At 40.8% G+C, this 14,866-nt stretch overlaps 1 protein-coding gene across 1 annotated transcript in view; it reads right to left on the bottom strand.

Moving 5' to 3' along the window:
• The window catches only part of SHQ1 (SHQ1, H/ACA ribonucleoprotein assembly factor), a 56,247-nt gene extending 50,567 nt beyond the window's left edge, over positions 1 to 5,680 (bottom strand). Inside the window, exons 1-5 of the mRNA XM_075514333.1 lie at positions 5,509 to 5,680; positions 3,738 to 3,802; positions 2,735 to 2,857; positions 1,787 to 1,938; positions 45 to 157 (exon numbers count right to left, since the gene is read on the bottom strand). Of these exons, the coding sequence (XP_075370448.1) occupies positions 45 to 157; positions 1,787 to 1,938; positions 2,735 to 2,857; positions 3,738 to 3,802; positions 5,509 to 5,651 (596 nt within the window). The 5' untranslated portion in view covers positions 5,652 to 5,680. The remainder of the gene's footprint in view (positions 1 to 44; positions 158 to 1,786; positions 1,939 to 2,734; positions 2,858 to 3,737; positions 3,803 to 5,508) is intronic.
• Positions 5,681 to 14,866: the final 9,186 nt, after the last annotated feature.

Genomic DNA, 14,866 nt, shown 5'->3' with positions numbered 1-14,866 from the left:
CTGAGGTACTTTTACTTGACCAGGTGAAGTAAATCAATACTCACAGGTAATGATCAGGCTCAAACTTGGCAGCCTCAGCTGCCAGGCGTTTCCTCCTACGTTCATCTACAGGAGTTTGGTCTGGATCCTTAATGTCAATAACATCACTGAGTTCATCCTGCAAATGGAACAAAAATTATATGACCCTGCATATCATAACTGTGGCTTGATTTATTTAATAAGAGTTTAGGAAGGATGCTTATCAGCATTACACTGAAATCTCTAGTTGCTCTTCAACCTCCTTTTCAAATCTTCCAAATTCAGGCTCCATTGTGCAAATAAAACATCAAAATTCCAAGGAAATTCAATTATTTGAAGCTCCTTAGAATTCATGATACTATGAAGTCTATTCAGGCCATTTTATCATAAGGCAGGCAAGTTATTTTGCACTACATTAAAATCTGCAATGTTTAACAAAAGCACTCAACACAACAAAAACAAGATAAACACCATAAATACTGTTCTTCCAACTTTTGAGATTACTCTCACACTCTGAAGTGGCCATACATTAATTAATGGGCAACTGCAGTGCCCTTTTAAGCATCATTAAGTAGTGGTACATGAACACTGATGGGCAATGTACTTCTTCACAAATTTCATGGTAATAACCAGTGTATATATCCTAACAGAATGTAAATACTTTCTCCATAAATAGCAATCCTTCTGCTCCAAACCCTGAAAATACTACAATTCATGCAATAATGAGTTACAGAGTTACATAATTAAGTTGCTTTAAATAGCTACAACTTAAATTGCTTAGAGTAAGAACACTACAAAAAATTAAGTTATCTACTATTTTAATAAAAGCTCTGTATACTATGAATATTATTATACTACCTAGCATGTTACAGGCTGTAGATTAGCTTCAATCTATTCATTAATTAAAGAAACTGCTGAACGCACAAGAGCAAAGTGACTGCATTTTAAAGCTCCTGTCCTACCAATTAATCCACAAAAGCAAATTTAGTGCATCAGCATAACCCTAGTAAATCCCACAGATACCAGGTGGGCAGACACCTTGAAGAGTGCACACTTCAAAAGTTATTGTCTTGTGAGAAAATCAAGTCTAAAATAAAAAGTACAAAGAGAAAATTACCATGAATTTCACAATGAGAAAAATGTTAATGCAACCACCATAACAGGACCTATACATTAGCCAGCTTTATTTTGTATTTTTTTAATTGAGTAATTTATTTTAAATTTAAAAATAAATTAAAATTCATGGCATCTGAAATATACTGTACATTGATGTTAAATATGTTTGAAGTCAGAATAGAAGACAATACCAAATATAAAGCAAAAGTGTTAACAGCAGACTGTTAACAGCCTGTAGACTGCAGCTTGCCAGCACTATTCACCTGGCATGTGGCCTACTTCATACAGGCCTTTTTCTCTGTGCCTTCACAGGCTAGCTGAACCGTGCTGGTGAAAGCACCCCACTTCCAGAGGCCATGTTTACCAAGGACCCCATTCATCCCTTTCCTGTAACACTGAAATTATTGCAGAAACAGATCAGCCTGTTGACAGCTACACAATTAACTCAGTCTCAACCACCCCCTACCTCTGCAGGAACAAGGATTTGTCTGTACTACTACATGCAAAAGCAGAATATTCTCAGTCACAGAATGGGATAATGGGGAACAGTTACCTAATGATCCTCTCCTGACTATGGAACAAGCCAAGAAGCCTACCCAACAAGAAAGTTACCCAGAACTTTTATGATAGGAAAAGACAAAAATGCATCTACCTGCAGCCGCTGGAACACCCCTGACCGCAAGTTCCCAAATCCATAACAGTACTGTAGCGGTCGAGTGGTTTCTGCACTTTCTTTGTAAGGGGTCTGCTCTATTTCCCAGTCAAATTCTTCTTCTTCGTCCTCCTCCAACTCACCAGAGGCAGCTGTATATATTGCGTGGTCAGAGAAAGAAAATTATTACATAGAAAATATATATTATTTAACAGAAAGGCAAACACTGATAACACAATAAGCCTCTCTCATTTTACCACATCTTTTAAGGAATCTGACACAACACTGGGTCATACGGGCAGATGTTTACATCACTAATCCATAGGTCCTGCTCCAAATTCTCCAACTTTCAAAAATTAAGACCAGGAACACTAAAGTTTTTAAGTATACTCCCTCAAAGACTGAAATAATTGTTCCACTGATTTCAGCAAGATCAGAATTTGATGCTAAGAGAACCCTGACAGGAGCAAAGTGACGTTATCAATAATTTAAGATAGATATTAAAAAATTAAACACAGATTGTCAAACCTTCTTGTCTATTAAATACTGATGGTAAGCAAGTCATCCACTAGAACCTGTGGTTTTGATTAGCTTCTACATTTGAGCTAAAAGTGCAGTTGTGCTAGCTTGTAGAAAGCAGAAGACTCAAATGTGTGTGTATTATACAGCCACTAGAGGGGTACAAAGATCTACAGAGGATTAGCGTATGTTAAGCACATTTTGGCAAAAAGGAAAAAATAACTAAGCCTATAAAGATGACGTATATCACCTACAACACATTTATTTCTCTATTTATCCATACTTTCAGATTCATTCACACCCTTCTCGTACCTTGGACTAGACAATAATAGAAATACTGTTATTTTTCTACGTAGATCACTATGTAGACCTATAACTATTTCATTATGTACATGTATCACTAGTATAAACAAGATTTTTTTGTCATACCTATCTCTTCTACTAAAGGTTTTGCTGATCTTGATTTCTTTGGTGCTAAAAGAGATGTCAGCATGTCCAGTCCCTCAAAATATTGACCAGGAATCTCCTTAGGTAACCGAATTGTAAAAGTTCCTTAAAGGAAAGTCAGAATATAGTTACTGCATTAAAATATTCAAGACAAACAACAATGTCCATTTTGCTTTAATGAAAAAGGCTCACAAAAACTGGGACACATGCAGGTAGCATTTTATTATGCATCATTCTCTGCGCGTGTTTTTAACCTTACTTCACAAGTTTCACAAAAATCAAAGAATTTAATGATAAAGCATGAAAGAGAATATTTAACCAGTTGCGGTCCCTTGACTCACATTGTATAAACACAAACCAAGAGAATACAAGCTTTACTTTATTTTTAATCCTTCCACCAATCAAGCAATGAACAGAAGATCACAGGAAACTACATTCAGCAATCTGTTTATTGTCTTAAGTCAAGCACGTAATAAAGGCTTTGCAAGCAGCAAATTATAGGTTTTATTGCCTTTTTTTAAATTAATACATTAATTCCAGAAGATACATATTTTATTCCAGAAATACCTTCCACCTTAAGATGTGGAGAAAGGCTAATGTCTTCTCTCTTAAGACGTAGCCAAGAGACTGCTCAGGATTATCTCATTTCTGCTCAGCACTACCCAACTTCTTTGCAGATTTACGAGACTAATGATCTTGGTACAGTAACATGTCTAGCTCCCACAGGGCTTGAAGAGGACTTGTACATAACTTTTTCATTATTAGGACAGTTCTGGACACGTCCTTTGTGCTTAAGGATGGCCCAAGTACGTACAATAAATCCTGAGCAAGATTTTTTTTATACTACATAGTAGAAACTTTACATTTATTTACAGTATTGTATACTTCATTAAAGTTCTACGCAATTCCAGTGCAGCAAAGTACAAATTATTGGAAAGTTAGTAGCATTTTTAGTGACACATATACTAATAACATTAATTAATACCTTTGTCTGTATTATAAGATGCTTTTTCTCTGCCATCTTCTACAATTCTTCCAGGAAGTGTCAACCTGCAGGCAAAAAATGAGATGCCTCATTGAATGCCTGACTAATTCTGCAACTTAATGCCTCAGACTATAAAAATGTAAGGCACGTTCCAAAAGCAGCACAAAGGACTTAACTACATGACTCCGTTTGATAAGAATGGGAGTCATGCAGTTAAATCCCCATGTACTTCAAAATCTTTTTCCTTAACTATTGCCACAAGAGATCAGCATCTGAGATAGAGATACTTTGTGACTCCTGGTTTCCCAGCTTGGATGAGGTCACAGCCACCACAGAGATGACGCCCTTGGCACTATGTGCAACACTTGGAAGATTCTGCAATTTAAAAACTCTAAGCTAACCCACAGTGACAGAATGTGAGAACTCATTCAGAGTTCTTGTACTGCTTATTCAGAATAACCAATTCACTGCATTCTACCAGTCCACTAAAACCCCTTGTGGTCTACTAATGTATATAGGGGAAGCATGTCCAAGAATACAGGAAACAGGAAATAAGAAAGGTTAATAGCTTGTCGGCTCTTACACGCCAAAAGTTCTCTTAACACTTTCATACTGAGATTGCCTCTTGTTCCTTTTCTGTAGTGTAGTGGGGAACTTGCTATCTAGAGAAAAGATACAGCCTGGAACCTCACTTCCTACTGCCTCCACTCACATAACTTTCTCCCCTTATGTTATTATGAGTGCATCAAAATTCATTCTTCACCAAATATAGAATCATAGAATCATTTAGGTTGGAAAAGACCTTTAAGATCATAAAGTCCAACCGTTAACCTAGCACTGCCAAGTCCACCACTAAACCATGTCCCTAAGCACCACATCCAAACGTCTTTTAAATACCTCCAGGGATGGGGACTCAACCACTTCCCTGGACAGCCTCTTCCAGTGCCTGACAACCCTTTCAGTGAATGAATTTTTCCTAATATCCAATCTAAACCTCCCCTGGCACAACTTGAGGCCATTTCCTCTTGTCCTATCGCTTGTTACCTGGGAGAAGAGACCAACCCCCACCTCTCTACAACCTCCTTTCAGGCAGTTGTAGAGAGCAATGAGGTCTCCCCTCAGCCTCCTTTTCTCCAGGCTAAACAACCCCAGTTCCCTCAGCCGCTCCTCATCAGACTTGTGCTCCAGACCCTTCACCAGCTTCGTTGCCCTTCTCTGGACACGCTCCAGCACCTCAACGTCTCTCTTGTAGTGAGGGGCCCAAAACTGAACACAGCATTCGAGGTGCGGCCTCACCAGTGCCGAGTACAGGGGGACAATCACTTCCCTAGTTCTGCTGGCCACACTATTTCTGATACAAGCCAGGATGCTATTTGCCTTCTTGGCCACCTAGGCACCCTGCTGGCTCACATTCAGCTGGCTGTCGACCAACAGTACACTGTATCTGGCTCTCAACAGGGAAAAGACACACTTACACTACACAACTTGCATACATTCAGAGAATTGTCTTGCCATTTCACAATTAAAAATCTATTGTAAAGTAAATTTAGAAAAGCATTTCTTTAAACTCCATTTAACATTATTTAATGCCTAGAAACAAAGAGGCCAGATCCATAAAAACAATTCTTTGCACAAAATGGGCCATCTACAGTCCACAGTGTAAGAGCTGCAGATGAGGAATGTTCCGAAGGGACCAAAATGAAGTTCATTCTCTACTGACTTCTACTTATTTTATGAAGTTCAATTTTTTTAAAATCCTTCCACTACTTGCCTGAGAAAGTACGGCTTAGCATAAAATTTAAAATCTTCCCCTTCAAAATACACGTCAAACTCTGAAGCTCTGGCATAAGGTACTTTGATTATTATTGTAAGAAAATCTGGATCCTGGGTCAGCTCAAAAGCTGGAGTTATCATGACGAATCCAGCAGGAAAAGCAACCAATGGCTGTGTTGCCCTATCAAAACAGGAAAACAAGAAAAGATTATTGTAGTTTCCAATTTATGAGAGCAAATAATGTCTCTTCAAAATTCTATAAGAAGAACATTTTCACAAAATTATCTTCCACATGCTAAAGAAGAAAACACTCATGAAAACAGCAACAAAACAAAAAAAAGTTTTATCAAGAATTTGAAGGTACCACCTTTCTGCACCTTAAGGAAACAACTGAACATAAATGAATGAAAACATTTGGAGCACAGGAAAGCACCTACTATATTCCACATAAAACACACACTAAATTCAGTCCTACAACTTGGCATTTTTTTGTAATTGTTGTTTATAATTTCACACGTAGCAGATGTTAGATCTCTATAGTTCATTAGTGAACTGATCACAAATCACATCAAAAACCAGTAATACTTTCAAAAAATTAGAGCTGTATTTTACAATTCATACACATATTAGCCAGAATACAAGCAACAGATTCAGTACAAGCCAAACAGATTATCTGAGTGTACACACTAAGCATACTGCTCTTCATGTCAGATTTAATGCATAAGCCACTGGGACAGTACATGCACAGTAAGTCAAAGCTGCTCCTTTGCAGTGGGCTCATGACACAAGAGCTGTCTGAACAGTTTAACCACGAGCAGTTGACACACTCGGGATGTCCAACACGAACATGCTTACTACTTTGATCAGTTTGCAGGGTTTTCACAAATCTTAAAGAATCATCCTAAAAACCTCACATTCCTTCTGAAGGTTCAGTCAAATAAAAAATAAGTAATACAGTAGTGGTAATTGACTTAAATTATCTAGAGGATATCTGGGATCTCCTTCACCAAGTGTTTTTAAGGACATTTTAGGTCAACATCCATCAGAACCATATCTATGTATGTACGTGGGCATGCATAGATATTCAGCATGAGAAAAGGAATTTACATAGTACCATTCACTTGATACACAGCTTGTCTGACTCTTCAATAGCTTTGAAATGCAAGATAATTCCTCAGGTTTAACTTAGAATCCAGTTTTAATGGGGGGGAGGTGTGTGTACAAAGGATCACACACTTTTGAAAAATTAACTTTTTAAGACAAAAATATTTTTACCAAAAAATGCAAAACAGAACTATTACCTGGGAATGAGCTACTTTTCACTGACTTTCACAGTTATCTTTATTAAACATATCCCCATTATTACAACTTCATGAGCAAACACGAAGCATTAACTATTAATAGGACTAAATTTACAGATCACCCATTTTTTTCATATAAGTAATTCAGATGATCAATCTACTTCAATTGACAGGTATGAAAGATGTGAAACTCTCCATTTCACTGTATCACTTGATTCCAGGGCAACATTCGCACCCCTTCCAGGCTGAGAAGCAGCCACGTGCTTATCGAGTTGTAACCAGACAGGAAGTACCTGGCTTGACGAACACCTGCAAACCGATGTACATTTCTGTGGACTTTCTTCTTACCTATTTAAACGCCACACGCTGTCTAACAACGCGGGATAAGAGGTAAAAAAACCAAACTAGCTCATTTAGACCCTTCAAGGATGATATGCCAGCCTACATTTTTATTTTCCCTAATCAGAGGTTCATAACATTTAACAGCAGCCCCAAAGCCAGGCCCAGGTGTTCCCACTCTGAGCTTCTCCTGCTGCACTTTTGGCATCTCTGACACAAATGCGGCACAAACCCCCAAACTAATCTGGAGGTTCCCACACACACCCCAGGTACTTCACAGACCACAGCCTAGGAACCCCTGAGATCCATCCCACAACAATGCAATACTCAATCCCCGGCAGCACTTGTTCCCATCTAGAATCTGGTATCTCAAAATAATTTAAGCTTCCAGGCCTCTTATGTAAAAAGGCCGCTATGCGCTAGAGAAAAAAAAAAAGCAGCAAGCAGAACTAAAATGTTTCTGTTGCAGCAAGGGGCTGGCAAGAAAAGGGACAACGCTTTGCTCTGCTTTCGCTCAAAGGCACTACCGTAACGCATAACTTCCCCCCTCTGCTCGTTAAAGTGGGTCCAAGGCCGACTCTCAAGCCGTACCGCGGGGCACACAAGAAGGAAGCCCGTCAGCCGTACCCCCGACGACCGCGGGACAAGCGGAGAGGCCGCTAAGACCGCGGGGACGCGGCGAGGAAAGGGACGAGCCGGGCTCCCACCAGCATACCCGCACCACGGCCGCGGGCCGCGAACCGCCGCCACCCCCCGAGGCCTCTGAGAGGAGCGAGGCCGCCCGGGACGCGGCTGCCAGCGGGCAGAGCCCCGCGCCGCTCCCCTCAGGCCGTGCCCGCCGAGGCAGCGGCCCACCCGGCGCCGCTCCGCCACTCACCGCGCCCGCGCCGCTGTCCCGCTGCCCGCGGCCGCCCTCCCTCCCCGCGCGCGCGTGGCGCTGAGGCGGACGGCGCGCATGCGCAGGCAGCGCCGGCGGGGCGGGAACCAGCTCCGCCCCGAGGGGCTGCCCCGGCCCGGCCGCCTCCCTCACGGGCCGCCCCTCTCGTCGCTGCCCGCCTTCGGAAGAGAACAACAACGGAAGAGACGTGGGAGCCTAGCACCGACAAGTGAGCGCTCTCCGGCCCGGAGGGAGGCAGAGGGAGCTTCCACCGCCCCTCAGGCCTGACCTTTCCTCACGCTCCCTCAGGGTTTGGCGGTGGTGGGGGCGCCCTGGGCCCCGCCGGCGAGGGGGACGCTTCCTTCAGGTTCCCGCCATTGGCCTTACTTTTTAACAAAAGTGATGATATGGTGGGCCAGACGTCCTGGTTCAAGGGAGGTCTAACGATCTCAAGAGATGAAAGCAGTATTTGATAACATCCTAACCACCAACTGTCATCCTGATAAATGTATCCAAATGCTAGCCAGAGGATGGGGTGCTGCAGCGTGAAGATTGTCTACATAACCTCAGCTCTTTCCTCCTTTGTGATAGCTGCAGCCATACCTAAAACTGTAGGCATCTGACTTGGTCAGATACCGATTCTTAAACATAACAGGCTACTGAAAGTGTCTTGCAGCTCAGAATGCTAAGAAATGCTTGTATGTATAAGTACCTCTGGAGAGGAGAGAGTGAAGTTAAGAACTGAGTAAATAGGAATGGAAGCTTTGGGCTAATGTAATTTAAACTGAGGTGGTAAGGATGAAATTATTTCAAGAACTGAAATACCTCGAAGTGGAAGGCTGCAGAAATACAGTAAACAGAAGAGTGACCCCATGAGCACTGTCAGAAGAGGAATTCCCAATTACATAAGTCTATTCTAAGACAGCGGATAAATGCGAACAAGATTGACAATGTGAATAGAGGCAGATCCTGATGAAGCAAAAGAAATATGCCATTAAGGAGAAAATGCAACAAGAAGCTCAAAAAAATTGCTAAAAGCAGAAAAGTTGGTTTAAAAGCCATAATTTACTTATCTTTAAATATAGTACCTAATGTAGAATTAATCTGATTTTTCTGTCATTAGACCGTGAAAGTTATTCTGGTTCTAGATAATTCTCTACATTTTTAAATGCTACTGACTCTCTTCCTGTCCCTGCCCCCTCTGAAATGCATTCAAATGTTTTTCCTGGAGGGAAAAAAACATAATTACGTAATTTCTGCTAATGAAGATTTTTTTTTTAAATAGACAGTCTTCTAGGCTGATAAAGACTGATTTTTTCCTGCTGGAAATCCAATGAATATAACATCTCTTAATGAGAAAACATCTTCACTCTTGTACAGAACTGAACCAGCAGTTTAAATACTGTGCAAATTGTTTTGTTGACATGCACACAAAATAAATACTTTCTTCAAAATAGATCATTCTTTCCATTGATCTAAAATTGATGGATGGTTTTAATATTTGGCCTAAACCTGCTTGTGTCCCAGTTTTTTACATGCAGAAATTGAAGACACACGGCATATAAAATGCATTTTTTTATATATAAGAAGTTAATGACATCTAATTTCGGATGCTGATTTGACTTGGACCAAGGCCTTGATCAAGTCCTCAGAAAGTTTTGATGCATTTCCAGAGAGCATCAGCACTAATTAACTTTTGGACCTTACCAATGTAATCTATAGTTAGAAAGTTGGCAACATCTTCTCTGGATAAGTTCAAATTTGCATAAGACAAGTCTATGAAAGATAAGAATTTTCATCAGAGAGTTTATTCTTGTCTAACTGATACTTTCAAAGACTGCCTCAGAATTATTTTTTTGCCTCAGAATTATTTTGGGAGTCTAAGAACTCCCAGCCTTTTTTGTCTGGTAATACTTTCCATGTAAAAGAAATATTTATATGCTGATTTCAGTGAAGAAACTGGTGCGGTACATGAGCCATTCTGCTTTTCCATCCAAGTAAAGCATGAAGGAGCATCTCTAAGAAATTTGTATTGCTTTCTTCTGTAAAAAGCATACTGAGTTTTTTAGAACTGTAATGAAAAAGTTTTATTTAGAAATGTAGAAAGACTACTTTACATCTTTTGGTGCATCTTTCTGATGAAGAAGTGAATTGGGCTGCTATGTGTTTAATGGAGCACTGAAGAATGAAAATGCATTATCTACAATGTTTTGGGCAAGTAATTAGTAAAACTTGCTGTCCCTTTGAAAAATAGAAACATGAAGCTTTGCAATTTACAAACACAATTGACTCTACGTGGCTAATAATAACAAGTAAATCTGGCATAATCCCACGGATACAATACATAATATATTCTAGATATGTAATTGGCATGTACATAAAAATGGTAATCGGATACAAAACATGCATTTAGTTTAACAAGTAAAAAGAGGAATAAAATGGTTTCTTTACCCAGGAAACAAATGGGAATACAGTAGGTATATGGTTCAGTCAGAAACATATTTCTCTGTGAAATACCCTATGAAATACAATATAATATTTAACTATTTCCATTAGCTAAATTATCAGTGCCATAATTTTTATAAACAACTAGAAATAGTTCTGTAATTGTCAGACTTAAACTTTGCAAAAATTCAGTGTAATTGCCCAATGTAAATGATAGCTGAGGGCTTTTCCTGAGATGGAAATAGAAGATATTGTTGTCTCACAAATGGAGTTCGTTACCTGGTGTGCAACACCCACTATGCACACAGAGCTGAGACACCAGTTTATTCCAAGTTTTGCACAAGAACGGGTGCTAGGTGGTAACTCCACAAAGCTAGCACGCCAATCATTCGAACAGGTACAATTTTATACAGTTTAGTTATACATATGCATAAGTGATTACATAAAACAATTTCTTACTGGTCTACATTTCCATACCTTACTCTTAAAGGTACGGTACTACTTTAATATTCTATGCATGCTCAGAGGTGAGGGGTCTCTACTTGAGCCGGGGTCTCCAGCTCAAGGGGTGTGATTTTTAGTATTATAATGAGGATAGTTCACACAGGAGTGCTTCTTATCACACTTCTACTAATGAAGGCAGATTGTTGTAACAATGTCTCACTCAGCTCACATATTTCTTCAGGATGTGTTTCACTCCCAAGGACAGTAATTCTTGATTAGACGTTCCACATTCCAGTATGAATCCCCCTTATCAGCTTTATGTATGCCTCGGCCTTCCACCACCTCTAGTGTACTTCTCACATCGGAATCTTCCCACATAGCTGTATAATACTGAATTTTAATTGACTATATTTAATTGGCTATAATATCATTGCATACTTGAGTAAAATTCATATTATTCTTCCCTCTAACTTTAAAAACAAGTGAAAAAAATATTTTGACTTCTTTTGTCTAAGTGGCCTGAAGCATTCGTCCACATCTAATGTTTTTTAATCTCGGTTTCCTTTCCCTGTAGATTTGATTTTCCAGGAGTTTATAATCCTTAACAGTTTCACTTACAGAAGTACTGTGTTCATAATACCATGATAGCTTCATAGCTTTATTTTTGCTCTTTCCTCTTGCCATTTCCATTATCCAAAGACAATGGAGCTTCTCATTTTATTTCTCCAGGGGCGGGAAGGATCCTGGATCACAAAGACCTTCAGTGCTTTTTCAGATAAGGATAACAACATGGGTCTCTAGAGGCGGGATGGTGATCTTTATAAATTCAGGATCAAACTCAAAATAGTCTTTACAAGAATAAAATTGTAACAGTCAGAGATGTAAGTATGTAATGTGTTTCTTAGTGTTACATTTTGTGGTGTTACCTGCTAGACAAATGTCTCACTTTGAAGTAGGTGTATGTAAAGTTTGCATGTGAGAGATCAAATTATAGTTTTGCTTCTTAGTGGCTGAAGGACATAAACTGTAACGCGGAGGCTCTAATGAGCCACTGTGAGAGCCTGACATGCCACTGCTAAGCAAGAGAGTTCTTCAATCGATGGCCCATGGAGTAGTGCAGAGGCAGGCACATCGGGTATGGCACGTATTTGTGGCAAATGCGTTTTTTCGTGCGGAAGCAACTTTCAGGTCTTTAAACAGCTTCCTAGGGATCTGTTGTGGTCTCTTGTTGTGTTAAGAGCCCTTGGAGTTGTTCAACTTATACTCCAGAAGTAGCATATAAACACCTCTGTTTGCTAGTCTGGGTTTTTAGCTCAGTTGTAGAACAGTGAATTTTTGAAATTTATTACTCACTAGGTAGTGTGTGGCACATTCTTCTTTCTATGCCTGATCTATAGAGGGTGTATTTCTGTTACAGCCCTGTTCCCAGGAACCTGGCTCTTTTAACACACTCATTTACTCTCCCACTGAGTTGCTTGAATCTTTGGCTGCTGCAGAAAATAGCACCTCTTATGCAACCTTAGAAATTGTAATTAAAAAAAAAAAATTTACTAAGAAGGCTCCATTTCTAAGTTTTTCTCAAAATATAACTATGGTTTAAATTAGTTTCCTACAGAGCTACATAAAAAAATTTTACATTATAGCACAGACCTTTGAATGATTTGCCTTTTAATATATACAACAATGCCATGATACTGTCTGCAATACAAAATATGCTGAACACGCTCAGTATTGATAAATTTGTTCAAGTCTAAAATATGTGAAGTTTTACTTAGCCTGGCTCTCACTATTATTTTAGATCTAAGCCATTTGACTGAATACCTCAGTAGCTGCTGTCATGTATGAAGACTCCATGTTGTGGCCAGTCCATTGCTTTGCTGCCAAAGTTGAACACTTCAGAGAGTGCAGTGGATTCAGCAGCGCTGATTTGAAGCTCTGCAATGTAATTCTGTTTCAGTCCAGCAGTGGAACTGATTTTGTTTGAGCATGCGTGCTGGTGGCACGGAAGACTTGATATTTGCACAATTTAATTTGAAAGAAAATGATGCAACTAGGCAGGTAAGTGATATACTACCATGTGTCACAGAAACAAGGGGAAAAGTCTCTAAAAATCCCTTAGAATGTTTTTCAGATTTCATAGTGTTTACCTAGGTATTTTTATGCAGACATTGCTGACACGTCCCCTATATATGAAAGAGAATTTATTGGTAGTATAAAATCACACATTTGTAGAGGTTGAGGATTTTAGGGGGTTGTCACTGGTATTCATTTTTTTATTAAGTATAAAGTTCGGTAGGGTTTTATTGTAGTACGTATATTCTCAGAAAAGAACATATGTTTTTTCATTGCGGTTTTTCTGTAGTTTCTCATTTAGTATTGCTATTTTCTCTTAGCATGAAGTAATTTCTATTTTTACATCTGCTCAGAATCTGAGTTGGATAAAATTCTGAAACAGTAATCGTTCATTGCATTTGCATTGATACTAACGTAGAGTATATTTTGGGATACCATTAGCAAAGGCTTGTTGTGACAGCAGTATAAAATGTCCAGGCTGCGTAGCTTCACTGCCAAGTGAAAGCCATTTAAGTAGCAAAGGACCAACTCTTGGAAGATGTACCCTAAAAGTAAACCTGACTTTACAGAGTAGGGCTGTGCAGCAGGAGGTTCACCCTTTTGCACGAGCTGCGTCACTTACAGTATGCTGATCCCTTACCTTGGCAAGGTCCTGATCTGGAAATACAAGAGACTTTGTCCTCGCAGCCTGCGTAGTTACCTGTCTGAAGTGTAACGCTTCCCCACAGGTAGCACTGTGGCTTCAGCAGTGGTCTCCACATTACAGTTGTGGCACTGAGCATTTATTTTAAAACTAACAGATCTAATAGCCCTGCGGAGAGCACACCTCCACAGAGGTGAGAGACGTGACAAGAGCTCTGCTGGGCATCAGCCCCATGGCCCTTCTCCAGTGTAGTTCAGCAGCGTGTGGTCACTGCGCTGCACAGCAGTCCCCAGAGCTGAAACCGGCCATGCTCGCTTCACTCAAGTTCAGCTCAAGTCCACTTCCAGGACTAACACCGTGAGGGACATGTGAGGCTCCCATTTCCCTGCTCTCCCCGTTCCACGGTTGGTATCTCCATTCCTTGCACAGCTTACACTCCAGCTCCACGGGGCAGCAAGAATACTTGTATTTCTGTCGTACTCTACATTCATCATAAATCAGGTTATGAACCTAAGTAGGATTTATTTCTGTGCAATTCACAGTGTTGTGATCTCTGCTGATGTTGCATGGAAGCCCAGCTAAGATCCGTCATATGAGGACAAGTTCAAAGCCACCCCAAAGTAAGTGAATGCTTATATTCCTTCGCTGTTCTACAAGTGTTGCAGTTTATCCCGATACAACCTGCCTTGATAGCAGGTGGGACGAGAATAGCGTGTAGGTAGGTGATGAACTGGGGCTGCAAGGTGGAGGGAAATGTGGCACGAGTTTGCCCGTTTCTTAGCACAAGCAGATGACACATGCCTCAGAGACCAATTTCCTCTCTCAGCTTTTTCTCCTGCTCACCTTTCTGTGCACACTCACGCTCTTCTGGCTCCGCGCACCTGCACAAGCAGGGATCTTCGCGAGGCGTGGACATCAAAGGCACCTTTGAGCGATGCAGCCCGCCAGCAGCTAGGATCCCAGAGCCCCGCCTCGCCTTTCTTCCCGCAACGAGGAAAGGCTGCTTGATGACCATGTTACCAAACAGTAAGGTTTTGGCAGAGCCGCTGCCATCCCGCTACCTCTGCCTGCCAACCGTCCCCCGCAGATTTTGTGGCGATCGGGCGAGCGCTGGCAGAGACCAGCGCGCCCCGCCGGGCCGGGCGTGCCCGGGCCCCTGCGGCTGCAGGCGGGCCCCCCTAGCGGGGCGACGGGGCGGCTAGTCCAGAGAGTACGGTAGGGCGCGCCCCGCCCC

This window comes from Mycteria americana, chromosome 11, assembly GCF_035582795.1.
Source record: "Mycteria americana isolate JAX WOST 10 ecotype Jacksonville Zoo and Gardens chromosome 11, USCA_MyAme_1.0, whole genome shotgun sequence".
Lineage (NCBI taxonomy): Eukaryota > Metazoa > Chordata > Aves > Ciconiiformes > Ciconiidae > Mycteria > Mycteria americana.
This window is presented reverse-complemented; position numbering and strand designations above follow the sequence as displayed.